At 37.6% G+C, this 21,492-nt stretch overlaps 1 protein-coding gene across 1 annotated transcript in view; it reads left to right on the forward strand.

Annotated features, from left to right (window-relative positions):
• The window catches only part of LOC128649411 (prostaglandin reductase 1-like), a 166,613-nt gene that overhangs the window by 31,718 nt on the left and 113,403 nt on the right, over window positions 1-21,492 (forward strand). The window contains exon 6 of the mRNA XM_053702664.1: window positions 15,764-15,881. Coding sequence (XP_053558639.1) covers window positions 15,764-15,881 — 118 coding nt within the window. The remainder of the gene's footprint in view (window positions 1-15,763; window positions 15,882-21,492) is intronic.

The raw sequence follows: 21,492 nt of genomic DNA on the forward strand, positions 1-21,492 counted from the left end.
CTCAACATTCACAAATATACATTTCTGACATTCAAAAACAAAACAAAAACAAATCAGTGACCAATATAGCCACCTTTCTTTGCAAGGACACTCAAAAGCCTGCCATCCATGGATTCTGTCAGTGTTTTGATCTGTTCACCATCAACATTGCGTGCAGCAGCAACCACAGCCTCCCAGACACTGTTCAGAGAGGTGTACTGTTTTCCCTCCTTGTAAATCTCATATTTGATGATGGACCACAGGTTCTCAATGGGGTTCAGATCAGGTGAACAAGGAGGCCATGTCATTAGATTTTCTTCTTTTATACCCTTTCTTGCCAGCCACGCTGTGGAGTACTTGGACGCATGTGATGGAGCATTGTCCTGCATGAAAATCATGTTTTTCTTGAAGGATGCAGACTTCTTCCTGTACCACTGCTTGAAGAAGGTGTCTTCCAGAAACTGGCAGTAGGACTGGGAGTTGAGCTTGACTCCATCCTCAACCCGAAAAGGCCCCACAAGCTCATCTTTGATGATACCAGCCCAAACCAGTACTCCACCTCCACCTTGCTGGCGTCTGAGTCGGACTGGAGCTCTCTGCCCTTTACCAATCCAGCCACGGGCCCATCCATCTGGCCCATCAAGACTCACTCTCATTTCATCAGTCCATAAAACCTTAGAAAAATCAGTCTTGAGATATTTCTTGGCCCAGTCTTGATGTTTCAGCTTGTGTGTCTTGTTCAGTGGTGGTCGTCTTTCAGCCTTTCTTACCTTGGCCATGTCTCTGAGTATTGCACACCTTGTGCTTTTGGGCACTCCAGTGATGTTGCAGCTCTGAAATATGGCCAAACTGGTGGCAAGTGGCATCTTGGCAGCTGCACGCTTGACTTTTCTCTGCTCATGGGCAGTTATTTTGCGCCTTGGTTTTTCCACACGCTTCTTGCGACCCTGTTGACTATTTTGAATGAAACGCTTGATTGTTCGATGATCACGCTTCAGAAGCTTTGCAATTTTAAGAGTGCTGCATCCCTCTGCAAGATATCTCACTATTTTTGACTTTTCTGAGCCTGTCAAGTCCTTCTTTTGACCCATTTTGCCAAAGGAAAGGAAGTTGCCTAATAATTATGCACACCTGATATAGGGTGTTGATGTCATTAGACCACACCCCTTCTCATTACAGAGATGCACATCACCTAATATGCTTAATTGGTAGTAGGCTTTCGAGCCTATACAGCTTGGAGTAAGACAACATGCATAAAGAGGATGATGTGGTCAAAATACTCATTTGCCTAATAATTCTGCACTCCCTGTATATGTCTGTAAACACATAAATACACATATAAATACATACACACACACACACACACACACATATATATATATATATATATATATATATATATATATATATATATATATATATAATTAAAATGATCCATACCTCAAAATTAAATCAATTCAACTATTTGCATAGGAAATTAGCACATCTAGGCAAGATTACCCGCTTACTTTTCCCCATAAATACTCCATATACAATGTTACCAATGCACAAGAGAATTCTGGGTAAGATATGCAAATTAGATATGCAAATTCTCAGTTTTTTTGCTTCAAATACTGTTTTAACACAGCGATCCTTTTAACAGGATTATTGCAGCAATACAGAAATCATTCACTAGACAGCCTGTTTCGTTCTTTTTAGAACTCCTCAGTAGGAGATAGATTTCTGGTTGCTGCATTGGTAAAGCTACTTTCAGGGTTAAATCAAAATTCATTAAAATCATGGTGGAGATAAAAAATTGAGATTAAAATCCTCCATTCCTCAAAATTAAATCAATATAAATATTTGCATAGTAAATTAGCACATCTAGGCAAGATTCCCCTCTTACATTTCCCCATAAATACTCCATATACAATGTTACCAATGCACAAGAGAATTCTGGGTAAGATATGCAAATTAGATATGCAAATTCTCAGTTTTTTTGCTTCAAATACTGTTATATATATATTTAAAAAACTAATATTGGCACTAGAAATTTATATGTAAACGACCCTGGTTATTACATTCCTGCATCTGTGGTATTATTACATTTAAATTCAAAAGAAAAGATGAACTCCCCCCCCGGGGAAAGGTAAAAAATACACCTTCCTTCCGTGAAGGATGTTCAGTATACCTTTATCTGGCACCCAACCTATAAGGGAGAAAAATATTTAAATCAGTAAAGAACACAATGGTTATGCTTCACACAAGTATTTAATTACGATCCTAAGTAAAGCCACATAACTATGTAACAATTAATAGAAAAAGTCCCAAAAGGAAATCTGCAAGGGTACCCTTGTAAGTTCAGGGAGCTCTAGCAGCACACCAGATGTATAATTGTATATTCACTCCAACAACATGGGATATGATTCAACACCTCCCGTGTTAATCTCCATATTTATAGCAACCCCGACAGTTCAAAGCTGGCACCCCCACGGTTGTGACTAATAATTGCAAGTTTCTGAATAGGTTAACAAAGCACTGGTAAATAACTCTCTCATCTGCAAACTAACAGAGTAACGCCTTCCTAGGCGTGCAGCACTCCCAGATCATGGCTTTTTACTTTACCCTCCTCAGCTGGCTCGGCTTTCTTCACACAGACTTACATGGGGACACTGGTGCCGCTTGTTTCCAGAACGGAGTTTGTTCAATACGAAGTTTTCAGGAGTTAATCCTTCTTTCGGTCTCTACTGTGCCCTGCATACTATTATTGTAGCTGCCTTTCATGGTGGAAAGAGCTATGAATCAATTACTCCTGGGAATTACCTTTCTTACCACTAGGAGGAAGCAAAGATTCCCAAACCCCAGGAGCTCTATATAACCCCATCTACCTCTATGATAGTCAGTCTGACGAATAGCCAAGCAAAAAAGGTAGGAAAAGAAATAAAGAGCTAAAAATATAGGAGCTGGGATAAAGATGTGCCATAACATAAAGAACCAACACCAAATAAAGAGGATGGGGTCTCGTGGACTTTTACCACCATGATATTAAGGAATTTATCAGGTAAGCATAAATTAAGTTTTCTTTCATAAAGGTGGTAAATGTACATGATCCATTACTCCTGGGAACCAATACTAAAGCTGTGGAGAGTCCACGAGCAATAAAAGGATTGGGCGGTAGAAGAAACCATAAGGAAACTGAATTCACAACCCTAAAAGGAAAGTACATATATTCTTATATTTTTCCATGTACTTAAAAACAACCAACAGGCAAAAAATACACAGAAACAACAGCTTGAAGAACCTTTCTACCAAAAGCTGCCTCAGAAGAAACGAAAAATATCAAAATGGTAGCCTTTAGTAAAAGAATACCAAGTAGCTGCCTAGCAAATCTGGTCAACAGAAACATATTCTTGAAAACCCAAGAAGTAGCTACTGATCTAGCAGAGTGGGCAGTAATACGATTAGGAGGAGTCTGGCCCAGCTTAAAGTAAGCTTAATGTATCACAAGCTTTAACCAAGATGCCAAAGAAACAGCAGAAGCTTTCTGACCTCACTTAGAACTAAAAAAGTGAAAATACATAGACATAGTACTTAAAGGCTCTAACCACATCCAGAGAAGGCTCTCAGAAGAATTCTTAGGATTAAAACACAAAGAAGGGACCAAAGTTCCCTACTTAAATTATCTGAGGACACAACCCTAGGAAGAAAATCAAATTTGGTTCTTAAAGCTGCCTTATTCTGATGAAAAAAAACAAAAAAACAAATAAAGAGAATCACAAGAAAAGGCAGAAAGTTCATTAACACTTATAGCAGGGGAGATAACCAGTAGAAACAAGACTTTCCAGGAAAAATAACTAATGTCATAGGCTCAAATGGAGGAGCCCACAAAACCTTTGGAACCAGATTAAGGTTCCAAGGTGGAGAAATTAGATAATACACACCAAAGACTGAACAAAACTATGAATATCAGAAAAATAAGCAATTTCCTTGTGAAACAAAACAGAAAGAGCAGAAAACTGGCGGATAAACCTTTATCCAAATCATCTTGCAAAAAAACTGCAAAACTCTAGAAATCCTGAAAGAATGCCAGAAAACTGACAACTGGCTAAAGGACTGCCCTTGATGGTTGACATACGTCAGGGTTATGACATTGACTGGCTGGAACTGGAGAAAAAGATTCTCCTTTCAGAAGGGGCCAAGCTTGAAAAGCTCTGAAAATTGAACAAAGTTGTAAAAAGTTTATGGGCAACATTGCCTCCCAAGGAGCCCACACTCCCAGTGTTGTCAGAGACCCCCAAACAGCTCCCCATCCTGAAAGACTTGCATCTCTGGTGATAACAAACCAAATAAGATGAGCAAAAGAAGCCCCTTTGTAAAATATGCTGGAGATCCAGCCACCAAGACAGAGGCTGTCTTGCTTAGAAATCTTGAAAAAAAACCTGAGACAAAATTGAAAGGTCCCTGCACCACTGACAAAGCATACAAAGCTGAAAAAAGGTCTCATATGAAAATGAGCAAATGGAATAGCATCGGATGTTGCAATTATAAAACCTAGAACCTACAAACAAAGAGCAACAGTGGGAAACTGGAGGAATTGATAACTGATAAGCTGAAGCCAACTTCAATCTTCTTTGATCTGATAGAAAAAATCTCATGGAGACTGAATTTATCTGGAACCCCTAAAAAGAACCTTTGTCTGAGGAACCAAAGGACTCTTTTAGCAAATTGATCTTCCAATCATGTTGATGAAGAAACAACAATAATCTGCTTGAATGAGAATCTGCTAAATGTAAAGATGGAGCTTTCCAGGTAAGGATGATGACAGACAAATGAGCCCCCAAAACCTTTGTAAAGATCCTTGGAGTTGTAGCCAGCAACTAAAAATGCTTGTCAAGAAACATAAACATCAGAAACTGGAAATGACCTCTGTGAATTAAGCATGAAGGAACGCATTCTTTAAATCTATTATGGACATAAACTACCCTTGCTGAAAGGCAGAATAGACCAAACAATCTATTTTGAGGATAGGAATTCTGAGAAACTTGATCAGAACCTTCAGATCCAAAACTGGTCTGTAAGTTCCCTCTTTCTTGGGAACAATAAAGAGATTTGAAAGAGAATATAATCTCTTTCCCTGATCTTGCAGAGGAACAGAAACCATCACACCCCTTACCCTGAAACCTATCAGATAACCTTTGGATGTTATGTTCAGAGTCCAAGAATCTTAACCTGCCATTTACCAGAGAATCTGGAATGGGGGCCGCACCTTCATGCAGATTTGGGAGCTGGAGGGAACCCTCATTACTTTAGGAAGTATCAGATATTCACCTAGATTACAATTATTCGTGATACGGGGTTTTTAACAAACGCAACAAAAGTTGCGTTATTTAACCCTCCATAGTGCTGCCATTACAAGTTTTAAAACAGCCGGCTTATGCATACGATATGGTTGTGTTGAGCTCCATACTGCACAAAAAATAAGCTCTGTTTTGACGTGCTCGTGCACGCTTTCCCCATAGACATCAATGGGGAGAGAGTGTCAGAAAAAAAAGAACACCTGCGATTGTGGAATGAAAAGCTCCGTAACGCAGCCCCATTGATGTCTATGGGGAAAATTAAAGTTACGTTTAAATCTAACACCCTAACATAAACCCCACGTCTGAACACCCCTAATCTGCTGGCCCCGACATTGCTGACACCTACATAATGTTATTAACCCCTAATCTGCCGCTCCCGATATCGCCCCCACCTAAATAAAACTATTAACCCCTAATCTGCCGCTCCCGATATAGCCACCACTATATTAAAGTTATTAACCCCTATTCTGCCGCACCCCAACATTGCCGCCACTATATTAAAGTTATTAACCCCTATTCCGCCGCTCCCCGACATCGCCACCACTAAATAAAGTTATTAACCCATAAACCTCTGGCCTCCCACATCACTACCACGAAATAAACTTACTAACGCCTAAACCGCCAGCCCCCAACATCACAACAACCTAATTTAAACTATTAACCCCTAAACCTAACCGTAACCCTAACCCTAATACCCCTTAACTTTAGCATAATTAAAATAGAGCTAAACTAAAGTTACAATTATTAACTAAATAATACCTATTTAAAACTAAATACAAACTTGACTGTCAAATAAAACCTAAGGTAGCTACAATATAACTAATAGTTATATTGTAGCTATCTTATGTTTTACTTTTATTTCACAGGTAAGTTTGTGTTTATTTTAACTAGGTAGACTAGTTAGTAACTGTAAGTAACTAGTTAGTTAGTAACTGTAAGTGGATCATCGGGGGTTAGTGTTTTATTTTTAGATTAGGGTTTGGGCTTTCTTAAAAGAGCTAAATGCCCTTTTCAGTGCAAATGCAAAAGATCTAAGTGCCCTTTTAAGGGCAATGCCCATACAAATGCCCCTTTCAGGGCAATGAGTAGATTAGGTTTTTTAGATAGTTTTTTTTTATTTTGTGGGTTTGGGGGGTGGTGGGAGTTTGTAATCTTGGTGGGTCATTGTAATTTTCTTTCAGGTAAAAGAGCTGTTTAATTTACAATGCACTACAAAAGGCCCTTTTAAGGGCTATTTGTAGATTATTCTAGATTAGGTTTTTTATTTTGGGGTGTTGTTTTTTTTTTTTAAATGGGTATTAGAATAGCAACATTTTTTTATATTTGATAATGTGTTTGTTATTTTGTGTAATGTATTTTTTTTGTTTTGGGGTGGGTTTTTATTTTTAGATTAGGGCTTGGGCATTTCATAAAAGATCTGAATGCCCTTTTAAGGGCAGGACAAAGAGCTTAATGCCCTTTTAAGGTCAATACCCATACAAATGCCCTTTTCAGGGCAATGGGTAGAATAGGTAGATTAGGTAGATTTTTATTTTGTGGGTTTGGGGGGTGGGGGTTTGTATACTGTTAGGGGGTGTTCGATTTTCTTTTGGAGAAAAAGAGCTGCTATCTTTTAGGGCAATGCCCTACAAAAGACCCTTTTAAGGGCCCCCAAAAGGCCCTTTTAAGGGCCCTTGGTAGTTTTATGGATTAAGGTTTTTTATTTTGGTTTTTTTTTTTTTTTAAAGTATATTAGAATAGGAATAATTGTTATTGTTTTGTATAATTTTGTTTGTTATTTTTTGTAATGGTAGGTTTTTTTATTTTTTGTAATGTTAGGTTTTAGTGTACGGCAGCTTAGGTTTTATTTCACAGGTAAGTTTGTATTTATTTTAACTAGGTAGTTAGTAAATAGTTAATAACTATTTACTAACTAGTCTACCTAGTTAAAATAAATACAAATTTATCTGTGAAATAAAAGTAAAACCTAAGCTAGCTACAATATAACTATTAGTTATATTGTAGCTACCTTAGGTTTTATTTGACAGGTAAGTATGTATTTAAATAGGTATTATTTAGTTAATAATTGTAACTTTAGTTTAGCTCTATTTTAATTATGTTAAAGTTAGGGGGTGTTAGGGTTAGGGTTACAGTTAGGTTTAGGGTTAGGGGTTATTAGTTTTAATTAGGTTGTTGTGATGTGGGGAGCTTTCGGTTTAGGGGTTAATAGTTTAATTTAGTTTATTTCGTGGTGGGGGCTTGCAGTTTAGGGGTTAACTGGTTTATTATAGTGGCTGCAGTGTAGGGGTTAATAACTTTAGTATAGTGGGGGCAATGTGGGCGGACGGCAGATTAGGGGTTAATTATATTTAAATAGTGTTTGCGATGCGGGAGGGCAGTGGTTTAGGGGTTGATAACTTTATTATAGTGGTGACGATGTCGGGGAGCAGCGGAATAGGGGTTAATACATTTTATTAGTGGCGGTGATGTCGGGAGCGGCAGATTAGGGGTTAATAAGTTTAATATAGTGTTTGTGTTGCGGGAGGGCCTCGGTTTAGGGGTTAATAGGTAGTTTATGGGTGTTAAGACATCGCCTAACATTGTTGCCTCAGACCTGAATACGTTCTCCAAATTTAACAAAAAAGCTGTCAAAAAGCCGCGCACCAAGTACGGGACGATGAACAGCGGACTGTTGTTAACTAAACAGTCATCGATCTCGCTGCTATTCGGCTTTTTCCCAGCTTTATTTGTACCCTGTCACTAAACACCGCCACTATACTAAAATGATTAACCCCTATCCCGCCGCAACTCTAATAAAGTTATTAACCCCTATCCCGCCGCTCCCGGAGCCCACAGCAACTCTAATAAACGTATTAACCCCTATCCCGCTGCTCCGGGACCCCGCCGCCACCTACATTATGTTCTTAACCCCTTATCTGCCGCCCCCTACACCGCCACCATCTACATTATGTTATTAACCCCTATCCCGCCGCTCACGGAGCCCACCGCAACTAAATAAAGTTATTAACCCCTAAACCGCCAGCCCCCCACATCGCCATAAACTAAATTAACCTATTAACCCCTAAACCTAACAACCCGCTAACTGTACATTAAATATTAACTCATCCCTATCTTATAATAAATTTAAACTTACCTTTAGATTTAAATTAAACTATATTAAACTATTAATTAATCTACCCTATTATACTCAAATTACATTAACCTATATTAAAATAATAATTAATCTACCCTAACTGTTAGACTAAATTACATTAAACTATATTAAACTATTAATTAACCTACCCTAACTATTATACTAAAATTACATTAAACTATATTAAACTAATAATTAATCTACCCTAACTGTTATACTAAAATAACATTAAACTAAAAATGTAATTAAACCTAACCCTACTCAAATAATTTAAATCTACACTAAAAAATTACTAAGTTACAAAAAACTAACAACTAAATTACAAAAAATAATAAACACTAAGTTACAAAAAACTCCCACTAAGTTACACAAAATACAAAATAAATTATCAAACATTTAAACTAATTACACCTAATCTAAGAGCCCTATGAAAATAAAAAAGCCCCCCCAAAATAAAAAAACCCTAACCTACAATAAACTACCAATAGCCCTTAAATGGGCCTTTTGCGGGGCATTGCCCCAAAGAAATCAGCTTTTACCTGTAAATAAAAAATACAAATAACCCCCCCAACAGTAAAACCCACCACCCACACAACCAACCCCTCTAAATAAAAACCTAGCTAAAAAAACCTAAGCTCCCCATTGCCCTGAAAAGGGCATTTGTATGGGCATTGCCCTTTAAAGGGCATTTAGTTCTATTGAAGCCCAAACCCTAATCTAAAACTAAAACCCACCCAATACACCCTTAAAAAATCCTAACACTAACCCCCTGAAGATTTACTTACAGTTTTGAAGATCAGACATCCATCCTCCAAGAAGCCGGGTGAAGTCCTCATCGAAGCCGGCTGAAGTCTTCATCCAAGCGGTCGAAGTCTTCATCCAAGCCCGCAGAAGTCTTCACCCAGACAGCATCTTCTATCTTCTTCCATCCGGCGCAGAGCGGCTCCATCTTCAAGACATCCGACGCGGAGCATCCTCTTCTTCCGACGTCTTCTTCTCGAATGAAGGTTCCTTTAAATGATGTCATCCAAGATGGTGTCCCTTACATTCTGATTGGCTGATAGAATTCTATCAGCCAATCGGAATTAAGGTTGAAAAAATCCTATTGGCTGTTGCAATCAGCCAATAGGATTGAACTTTCATCCTATTGGCTGATCCAATCAGCCAATAGGATTGAGCTCGTATTCTATTGGCTGATTGGATCAGCCAATAAGATGAAAGCTCAATCCTATTGGCTGATTGCAACAGCCAATAGGATTTTTTCAACCTTAATTCCGATTGGCTGATAGAATTCTATCAGCCAATCGGATTCTAAGGGACGCCATCTTGGATGATGTCATTTAAAGGAACCTTCATTCGGGAAGAAGACGTCGGAAAAAGAGGATGCTCTGTGTCGGATGTCTTGAAGATGGAGCCACTCCACGCCAGATGGATGAAGATAGAAGATGCCGTCTGGGTGAAGACTTATGTGGACTTGGATGAAGACTTCGGCCGCTTGGATGAAGACTTCGGCCGGCTTCGAAGAGGACTTCTCCCGGCTTCTTGGAGGATGGATGTCGGATCTTCAAAACTGTAAGTGAATCTTCAGAGGGTTAGTGTTAGGATATTTTAAGGGTGATTTGGGTGGGTTTTAGTTTTAGATTAGGGTTTGGACTGCAATAGAGCTAAATGCCCTTTTAAGGGCAATGCCCATCCAAATGCCCTTTTCAGGGCAATGGGGAGCTTAGGTTTTTTTAGTTAGGTTTTTATGTGGGGGGTTGGTTGTGTGGGTGATGGGTTTTACTGTTGGGGGGGTATTTTATTTACAGGTAAAAGAGCTGATTTCTTGGGGCCCCGCAAAAGGCCCTTTTAAGGGCTATTTGTAGTTTATTGTAGTCTAGGGTTTCTTTTTTATCTTGCGGGGGCTTTTTATTTTCATAGGGCTCGTAGATTAGGTGTAATTAGTTTAAATGTTTGATCATTTATTTTGTATTTTGTGTAACTTAGTGGGGGTTTTTTGTAACTTAGTGTTTGTTATTTTTTGTAACTTATTTGTTAGTTTTTTTTAACTTTGTAATTTTTTATTGTAGATTAAAATTATTTGAGTAGGGTTAGGTTTTTAAATATGTAATATATTTAATTTGTAGTTTACTGTAATTTAGTATAACAGTTAGGGTAGGTTAATTATTAGTTTAATATAGTTTATTGTAATTTTAGTATAATATTTAGGGTAGATTAATTATTAGTTTAATATAGTTTAATGTAATTTGAGTATAATACTTAAGGTAGATTAATATATAGTTTAATGTAATTTTAGTATAATAGTTAGGGTAGATTAATGAATAGTTTAATATAGTTTAATGTAATTGTAGGATAATAGTTAGGGTTGGTTAATTAGTAGTTTATTATAGTTTAATTTAAATCTAAAGCTAAGTTTAAATTTATTATAAGATAGGGATGAGTTAATATTTCATATAAAGTTAGCGGGTTGTTAGGTTTAGGGGTTAATAGTTTAATTTAGTTTATGGCGATGTGGGGGCTGGTTTAGGGGTTAATAGGTTTAGTAAGTGGTAGGGATGTGGGAGGCCAGGGGTTTAGGAGTTAATACATTTATTTAGTTGCGGTGAACTCCGGGAGCGGCGGGATAGGGGTTAATAACTTTATGTAGGTGGCGGCGGTGTAGGGGGCAGCAGATTAGGGGTTAATAAGTATAATGTAGGTGGCGGCGGTGTCGGGCGGCAGATTAGGGGTTAATAAGTATAATGTAGGTGGCTGCGGTGTCGGGGCGGCAGATTAGGGGTTAATAAGTATAATGTAGGTGGCGGCGGTGGCGGGGCGGCAGATTAGGGATTAATAAGTATAATGTAGGTGGCGGCGGTGTAGTGGGCGGCAGATTAGGGGTGTTTAGACTCGGGGTACATGTTAGGGTGTTAGGTGTAAACGTAATTTTTATTCTCCCATAGGAATCAGTGGGATATCGGGCAGCAGCGAACATGAGTTTTCACTGCTTTCAGACTCCCATTGATTCCTATGGCATCCGCCGCATCCAGGGCCGCGGATTGAAAACCAGGTACGCTGGGCCGGAATAGTGGCGAGCGTACCTGTTAGATATTTGTTAACTTGCAAAAGTAGTCAGATAGTGCCGAATTTGCATTCGGAACATCTGTAGTGACGTAAGCATCGATCTGTGTCGGACTGAGACCGGCGGATCGTATGTTACGTTACAGATTTCTATTTTTGCCGGTCTGTAGGGTTTGATAACTAAGGGGAATCAAGCTCTCCACAATTACGCTGCGGAATTCCAGCGTATTTGCACTTGACGGCTTGATAAGTAGGCCTCATAGTGTTTGTTTCTTATTCTAAGATGCAAATTTACCCCTAGATTCCTTATCTTGGGGAAGAAAAACTCCTTAACCAGCAGTAACAGTGGAAAAATAGAAACTAAATCTGCCTCAAACTATTTCTTTCCTTGAAAAGAAATATTCAAGAGTTTAAAATAAGAAACTGCATCAGCCGACCATGAGTTTAACCATAAAGCTCACCTAAAAAGGGCAGACAAGGACATGCTTTTAGCATACATTCTAATTAAATTGGAGATAGCGTTTCCAATAACGGAAAGAACACATTTAAGCAAACTTAAAAGGTTAAGAAAATCTTCACTGTAAAAGATCTGATCAAAAAAAACATCCAACCAAATGGAAGCAACAATTGCAATAGCTGGTCTGAAAAGATAACCTGCCTACAAACAAGCCCTTCTAAGAAATTAGTTAAGTATCCTATCCAAAGGGTCTTCAAAAAGAAGTACTATCCTCCAGAGGGATAGTAGTAAGTTTAGCCAAAGTAGAAATAGAACTATCCACCTTAGGGACGGTATCCCATAGCTCAATATTAGAAACAGGAAGAGGATACATTCTCTTAAACCTGGCAGAAGGAATAAAATAATTACTAGGTATAGATACATTTTTAGAAAAAATCCCAGCCACAGCATCAGCCACTGGAAAAAACCTCAGGAGAATCCTTAGCAGGTTCATAATAAGAATCAAAATGACTGGTAGATCTCTTTTAGTAACAAAAAAACTTCTTTAGTAAAGAACAAATTAGATAAATTTTTAAACAAAAAGAAGGAAGAGCCAGGCTCTGAATCACAGACAGGTTCCTGAACATCGGAAAAAAACTCCCCCTCAGATGCCTCATTAGCCTCATGAGACACAAGAATACTGCAACTAGTAGAAGTCATATCTTGTACTGACCTTTTAAGTTAACTTGAAGCCAAAATAACTGCCAACGATGGGTGTTTTTGTTTTTTATTTTTCAACAATTTTTTCCCCCCATTGACTTCTATGGGGAATGAAAAAAAAGGCAATGGCGTTTGCGCGATCTTGGGTGTTAGTTTTGTTTCCCATTTTTTCTCTCTATTGATCTGTATGAGGGAACACATGCACGCACACGCGAAAACATAAGTTTAGTTTTTCGTGCTATTCGGGTTAACGGTAAGGCAAAATAAGTTTTTTGGGAATTTGTAACACGAACACAACCTGAAAAGCACAGAAATTAAAATCCTAGCAGAGGTTTTGCTTATGAAAAAAAAAAAAGTTACTGCACCACTTGTAATCCAGCCTTAATGTTCACAGAAAACTAAAACAATTTAAACCCCGTAGGTTAACCCAATATAGAGCCCCTTATATATGGGCTGCAAATGAATCTGAACCAGCCATATATAGATACTATATAATAATGCCCGGTATATGTTTTAAATTGAGTGTTCGGGGCCAATTTATCATAGTGCGAGTGGACATGATACAATGTAGCATACGCTGTCGGCATTTATCATTGCACAAGCAGTTTTTGGGAACTGCTTGTGCAACGCTGCCCCCTGCAGATTCGCTAGCAGGGGGTGTCAATCAGCCTGATCATATAGGATCGAGCGGATTGAAGACCGCAGCCTCAGAGGCAGCGGACAAGTTATGGAGCAGCGGTCTGAAGGCTCACGTGGAAAAAGGGGCATCAAGCTCCATTCGGAGCTTGATAATTTGGCCCCTTCAAATTAAATAAAAACCACTTTAAACACTCTCCTACTATGCATAATAGCAGGAAAAAACATATCAGCAGAGGATATACTATAGGAGGTAACTGTAGACCCAATAGAAGAAGGCAAAAGACAAGTTTTCATGGTAAAGAAAAAATAAGACACGCACCAAACTCCTTAAACTTCCCTCTTGACAAACACTGCCCTTTAAGGGCAAATGGGCCTCAACTCAATCTGAGATGAGAATGCCTCTCAGTGAAGCAATTGTCTGCACATCACCATTCTTTACCTTCCTCCAGTGGAGGCAAAGATAAGACTGACTACCATAGAGGTAGAAGGGGTTTACATAGAGATTTTGGGGTTTGGGAATCTTTGTCTCCTTCTAGTGGTAGGGAAGGCAATTCCTAGCAGTAATGGATTGTTGACTCTTACGGTAAGAGTCAACAATCCATTACTGCTGGGAATTACCTTCCCTACCACTAGAAGGAGACAAAGATTCCCAAACCCCAATAGCATATTATTATATATAGATATAGAGATAAAAATGAAATAAATACACAACATAATATAGCTAACTTCCTTTTTATTTTTTGGAAAAATCTATGTGCACCATGTTAAAGCCATGTAATACAAGTCCCAGTCTCCACTTCGCGCCATATTTGACTCAACACTTGTCGCACCAATTATGACACAAACTTCTAAATAACCCACACACTAGTGAATTTTTCAACCACTTTTGATTGGAATATGCATAATCACATGATTTATGACATTAGCCAATCTGATTCAAATATAAATTTTAAACTATCACTAACAAATCAAAATGCTCGATACTTGTGTCATTGATCACTCATCAGAACTTGTCTCATTTGTTACATTGTGTATTATACTTTGAAAGTATGTATATGTGAATTTAGAATTAAAGATAAATATTGATGCTGACATAAGGACACAGTGTAATATTTTAGACAAGGATTTTAAAATTCAAATTGATGTTTGATTCAATATAATCTTAAGCTGATAGCTCAAAGGTGTAGCATTAAACTGTCATGATTTCTTCCTTCTCTTGAATTTATTTTTCAGTAAGAAATGTCATCTTATATGCCAGCCCATTTTATAATACCTATGAAGGGGTGTTTTTTTTAAAACTAGATTGCAATCAGGAGGGGTTACACAGGTACAGAGAGAAAACTGGCCCAGCTCTTAAAATATACATTGATTGCAAATAAATACATATGATACTCTGATTACGTTATATTTGCAATTATTCCTGCTCAGACTAATATTACATTTACAATATATACATATAGTGGTATAAATAAACACAGAGATATGAAAGACAGCATTGTTTAGAACAAAAAAACGAATTTAGGGACATGTAAATATGTTTGCAAAAGATTTCTGACATAACACACACACACACACACACACACACATATATATATATGTGTGTGTGTTATGTCAGAAATCTTTTATATATATATATATATATATATATATACACACAAGTATGTGCAAAGATATATGTACAAATTCTAGCATTAATAATCATTTATAAAAAAAAAACATATGAGATAAAAGCATATCATGACTTCTAGAAATACAAATACACATTAATTTACGTGAAAGTATCATATAACAGATTTTTTTGTATAACAAATAAATATAAAAATAACTTTCTATGAGGTATTTTTTGTTGAGGTATACATGTAGCTATTTCTTGGACATTAACAGGTGAAAAATAAAAGATTAGCTTTAGAAAAATGTACTTTATATATAAAGTTGGGAAAAACCCGAATAACCGCAACATCGATGACTGTTAGTTAACACCAGTCTGATGCTCTTCACACCGTACTTGACACACGTGTTTTTGACGGCTTTTTTGATAAATAAGAAGATTATATTCAGATCCGCGGCAGCAATGTTTGGCGAGCGTATTGACGCCAGCGAATGCAACATAGTTGACGCTTTGATAAATAGGCCCCCAATAGCTTCAAGCTATGCAAAACTGATTCAGTTCACTTTCTCACCCAAATGAGTAATTGTATTAATCACCTTCATTAGGTAACATAGGTTTTAGAAAGTGCTTTTTTTTTTTCCCCTCAATATTTCTTTGTAAGAGAACATGTTGGAAACCTGTCAATTTTGTATATGTTCTAAATAAAATATAGTGTTTTTATAAGTAAAATTATTCAAATCTAAACTATATGATCTTTAAAGAAAAGTAATTTGACAAGTAAACAAAATATAAATTAAGAATTTCATTTTATAGTACATATCTATTTATTGTTCTAAAATGTCTTATTGTAGATTGACAGCCTATTTTGGTCTCTTGGAAATCTGCAAACCAAAACCTGGGGATGTTGTTCTGGTTAATTGTGCGGCTGGAGCTGTTGGTTCTATAGTTGGACAAATTGCAAAGATCAAGGTAAAATAAAATGGAATATTGGCATCGAGGCCTATTTAACAAATGTCTGTCGGACCTGATCCGACAGTGCGGATCAGGTCCGACAGACATCGCTGAATGCGGAGAGCAATACGCTCTCCGTATTCAGCATTGCACCAGCAGCTCTTGTGAGCTGCTGGTGCAACGCCGCCCCCTGCAGACTCGCCGCCAGCAGGGGGTGTCGATCAAACCGATCGTACTCAATTCCTGTCCGCCTCATCAGAGCAGGCAGACAGGGTTAAGGAGCAGCGGCTTTTGTGACCGCTGCTTCATAACTGCGGTTTTTTGGCGAGCCTGCAGGCTCACCAGAAACACCGGCCATCAAGCTCAATTTGAAGCTTGATAGATAGGCCCGCTAGTCTCCATTGCTGATGTGAACTGGTGGTAACATAAAACTATAAACATTAATGGCGATACTTGTTGCCACCATTTCAAACCATTTACAACAGCAATGGAAAGTAGGTCAATAGCATTAACATTTATATTATTTCCAAAGTATAGTAGGGTTTCTTTAAAACCAGTATCTTACTGACGATCAGTGTATTACTTCACTTTACTTGAATTACTTTACTTTTCTGTTTTGGCCTTTCTGGTTTGGATATAAGCAATGTTAAAGCAATCCTTCAATATTTACTGTGTGATTTTAGATTTTGTCACTTGTTACAGAGCCCTAAACTTGTTTTAAAACCCATGTTAGGCACTATGTTTCCCTCAAATAAATACACTAAGACCAAGAAACTGAGTTATAAAGGCTGCAACTTGATTTTATTGAACACAAAATAACATAACCAAATAAACATTTAAACATTTACCTTGCCTAGCCACAAAATGTACACTCCCTTAAAGCCAAGAAGGGCACGTCCCCTTGCACCAAATTCTCTCCTGCCAATCAAACTGGAAGTACCAAAAATCCCAGTCTGACTAAGCCACCAAATAGGCAAGAAACCCCACCACAGCCTGACAGCACTATTGAGCACCGCCAAAGGCCATTTTAAGGCCAAGCACAAGCAAAGATAAAGCTCACCTTCAAAAGAATAAAAGCCACAACAATTCTAACCAAAGCCAAAGCTCACCTCCAAAAGAATAAAGCCAAAACAATATTCACACAACAACATTCTATTCTAAATGTCAATAACCTTAAGACAAAATTCATCCACCCACACATACCAACTAAAACCTAGGCGCTGCAAACGACCAATAATGCACATAAGAGAATGAATCTGAAAAAACACAATACCAAAATCACTGATTAGCAACCTGCCTGATTATTGCCCCCCCCCCCCATTATGCAACCTACCATTTGATTATATACCATCACCAATATTACAACATGGCCAAATTGACAAAAGATGCATAAAATTCACCTTACTTACTAGACTCTTAAAGGACAATTAGATATATAGAATTGCATAATTAACAAATGCATAACACAACTGATACAAAAACACCTAGGCCCTGATATTCAAAACCTCTCTGCTCAGGTGAGATGTTCTAAAATGATCCTCCAGCACTGCGAGATCCCAAGTGAAATTTTTAAAAGGTTGATTTTGCTTTACTTCTCCAAGGGGTGTTCCCTGCATTTCTGTATGTTAAGGAAAGACAAGCCCAGTGCAATATATATAGCACTGTACGACATGAGAGTTCTGCTGTTTTTATAATGTGTGCTTTATTTTTTATATAAATTTACACTTCAGATTAAATTTTATTACATTTAAACTTTGCACTTTCTTTTTTTAATTTTATTTTGTATACAGCAATGTTTTTAAGATTTTGATTTTACAAATTCTGATTATGCCTTCACAGTTATACTTATATTTCTGTGTATTGAATATATGTGCACATCTGAAAATAATCTCTCCCCTTAATTACACACACACACAAGAAGAAGGTAGGATTTAAAAAAAAAAGAAAAAAAAAAGGAATCCATTAACAAAGCAAGCTTAAATAAACTTACTTTGGGCTAGATCACTAGTGGAGCACTAATTGTAACGCACAAGCATTATTGGGGGGGTTTCCGACTTTTTGAGTGCAACAGAAATAACGTGCATATTACAAGTTTAAAGTTAATGGGGTAGATTTGCTAAAGGTCAAACGGACATGATTCATTGTAGCTAAATGCAAAAAAAAAAAAGTTATAAAGGCTCAAACATATAAAATCTCAGATGTTAGAAAAAAAGGGCTGCAAAAGGGCTTTAACATAGAGATACATATATATACATGTCTAAATATGTATGTGCATGTATACAGTATATATATATATATATAAATATATATATATATTTATATACATATATATATATATATATATATATGTCTACATATGTATTTATATGTGTATATATGTATTTAAAGACATATATACACATATAAACACATAAATACAAATGCATGCACATATATAAGTGCATTGGAGCCCTTTGCAGCCAAGTAGTTAACCCCTTAACGACACACGTCGTACAGGGTACTTCACACACAAACTGGTCTTTAAAGACCAGCGACGTGCCCTGTACGTCATTAGGGGTTTAAAGCGGCTTTCAAGGTATTGCTGTGATGCCTCGATATTGATGCATCACTGCAATACCTTTTTTCCAAACCAATGCAGAGAGAGCCACTCTGTGGCCCTCTCTGCATCGGCCAGCGATGGTGCCAATCATTGGTGGGTGGGAGCAGCTGCAGAGAGGCGGGTGGGCTGCCCATCACTGGATCACTTCCTGTCAGATAATGGATTAGTCCCCGGTGCGTGCGGGGGCGGGGGGGCGCGCGTGTGGGTGCGCGCGTCCACGATCTTCTGCACTAATATGTGCATTTAAGTCTTGATGGGTACGGGTGTTGGGAGAGGTTGAGGAGGGTATTGAGGGGGGCAGCTACACTACAGAAAAATAAAAATTTATATAAAAAAGGGCACATAATTTTGAAAAGTGGGTACTAGCAGACAGCTGCCAGTACCCAAAATGGCACCAAATAGTGAGAGGGGGGAGGGTTAGAGAGCTGTTTGGGGGATTCAGCAGGTCTGGCTCAAGACATTGTGTTGCCTGGGTCAGAGATCTAAAATGTAGCTAAATTTTTTTTTTACATGACGAGACCGGAAAACTTGTATAGGTTGAAAACCTGCTTCTACATTCAGTTCCTCTGCCAACTTCTGTGCACTTGTTATAACATTTTCAAACTCATCTCTTCGGTAGCACTGGAGAAAAACCTTTGTTGCTTCGAGTTGTATGAGAGCTGCTGAAATCTCAATTTCAATTCCTTTAAGTCTTTTGCTTGTGATGTTGACATGAAATAGTATATCATGCCATATTACTAGGCCACAAAGAAATTTAAAATTGCTTACATTTTTAAGAATTCTACTTACTTCTGGTATTGTTTTGCCACGAGCAGTCCCTGTAAGGCTCTTATCTTCCATAGCTGCAACCAATGCATCATATATAATTCCAACTTGATTTCTGACTGCTTTTACTGCCTCCACACAACTTTCCCATCTTGTGGCACGTAATGGTTTCAGGGTAAGATGTGTCCTAGGTGTCTTTTTAGAATTTGCCAGCAATGAGTGGATGTAGAGAAAAATACAAAGATGCTTTGAATAATGTTAAAAAATTCAGAAACTTCAGAAGAAGCAGAAGCATCATCACAGATTACTAAATTTAAAGAATGTGAACTGCAAGGTACAAAAAAAGCTCTTGGATTTATTTCTCTTATTTTTGGTTGTACTCCACTGTTTTTCCATCTCATGTTGGACCCATTGTCATAACCTTGCCCTCTCATATTGGCAACATCAATACCATTTTCTTCAAATTTCTGAAGCAGTACATTTGCCATCCCAGCTCCAGTAGTGTCATCAATATCAATGAATCCCAAAAAGTGTTCTGTTATATTAACAGTGGATTCACTTGTTGTCACAAACCGAACCATGAAAGTCATTTGCTCAGTGTGGCTATTGTCAGGTGTGCAGTCCAGAATAACAGAGTAGTATTTTGCAGATTTCAATTGTTCAAGAATATTCTGTCTGATTTGGTCTGCCAATAACTGGATAATCTCATTTTGAACATTTTCCCCAAGGTAATGAACATGGGTTTCCTTACTGGTAACTCTTCTCAAATGTTCCTTTAATACTAAATCAAACTCTGCCATTACTTCAACAAATTTTTTTTTCCATTATTTGGCACAAACAGTTCATCAGATAACCCACAAAATGCTATGTTTTGAATAGCAAATATTCTAATAAGGGAAATCAGCCTTTTTAATATACTTCGCCGGTATTCAGTCTCTGAATCAATGATTTCCTGCTGCTGCTTATATATGGTAGCTTTTAACTGAAACCTTACTTCCAGTTCTCTCCAGCTAAAAAATGCTTTCAAATGAGCTGCCGATTTCTCATGAGAAGCCAAATTTCTATGCAGGTGTTTACAGTCACTTGTACCACTAGAACTCAATGAATATGAAACAAACGTTGGTTGGAATACTTTACAGCAAAAACAGTACACAGCATTATTTGTCTTTGAGTACATAAGCCATTCTCTCTTCATTTTCTCTCCATTGGGTAATTGCCTCCAATAATTCATTTGGTGGAAACTTCTTTTGTGTTCAGAAGAGTCTATTGGGAATTTGAAATGTTTACCTGCTTTGGTCCATGTTTTACCAAAAAGTCCTTCAGGCTACTTGTCATACATGGCCACAGACTTGGATTCTCTAGAAAATATATGTCGAACTCTGAGGCACTTAAGACCTGTTGGTCTACAATGTCTACATCCACTGTGCTTTCTTTGTGAACATGCTCATCCAAATTAACTTGAGATGCTGATGTTGATGCTTTAGAAGTCATCCCACTTTGTGTATCAAGTCCCTGAGTATTAAGTGCACTCTACTTATTAGTATCATTGCTTTCATGCGCACTCTGTTCTGTAGGGACTTCTCTTGACACTCTGTATTGACAAATTTCAGTATGGCTCCTCTCTGAGTAGCTATAAAAGCCTCTTTTTATGCCTGATTTTTTCATACTGTGATCCAGAGGGACGTTTACGTTTCATTCCAGTAGACATGATGGTTTCTGAAAACTGCTTGGGAGGATAGATCAAACATCAATACTCACACACTGATGAAGAATTTTCTTCATACTTGGTAATGTACGTAAGACAGTGGTGGTGTTCTTCTGACCACCAAAAATGGGTCAAAATAATAATTATAATATTATAATAATTTGTGGCAACCTCTAGCAAGTCTTTTGGTGCAATTTTCACAAAATATATAAAAATATAAACACATAAATACACATGAGTACACATATGTACACACCTCTATATATAATACATCACCATCAAAAAGATTTTGATTCACTGAAGGCTCAATTTTGTATAGAAACATTTTTCATTACACTAATAACATTATTGTGTGCACCTAAATCAGAGCTTCTGCCTGATACTGTCAATATTTAGCAGATTTTATGACCTAATCTCACTACTTAACTATTTATATAATCACTGCTGGAGATTTTGTTTAGGCTTTTTTGGGACCCTGGGGTTCCATCAACATATAAAAGCTTTAGGGCTAGATTACAAGTGGAGTGCTAATTTGTTCTCTTGGTATCCTTTGTTGAAAA

The sequence above is a fragment of the Bombina bombina genome, chromosome 2, assembly GCF_027579735.1.
Source record: "Bombina bombina isolate aBomBom1 chromosome 2, aBomBom1.pri, whole genome shotgun sequence".
Taxonomy (NCBI): Eukaryota; Metazoa; Chordata; class Amphibia; order Anura; family Bombinatoridae; genus Bombina; species Bombina bombina.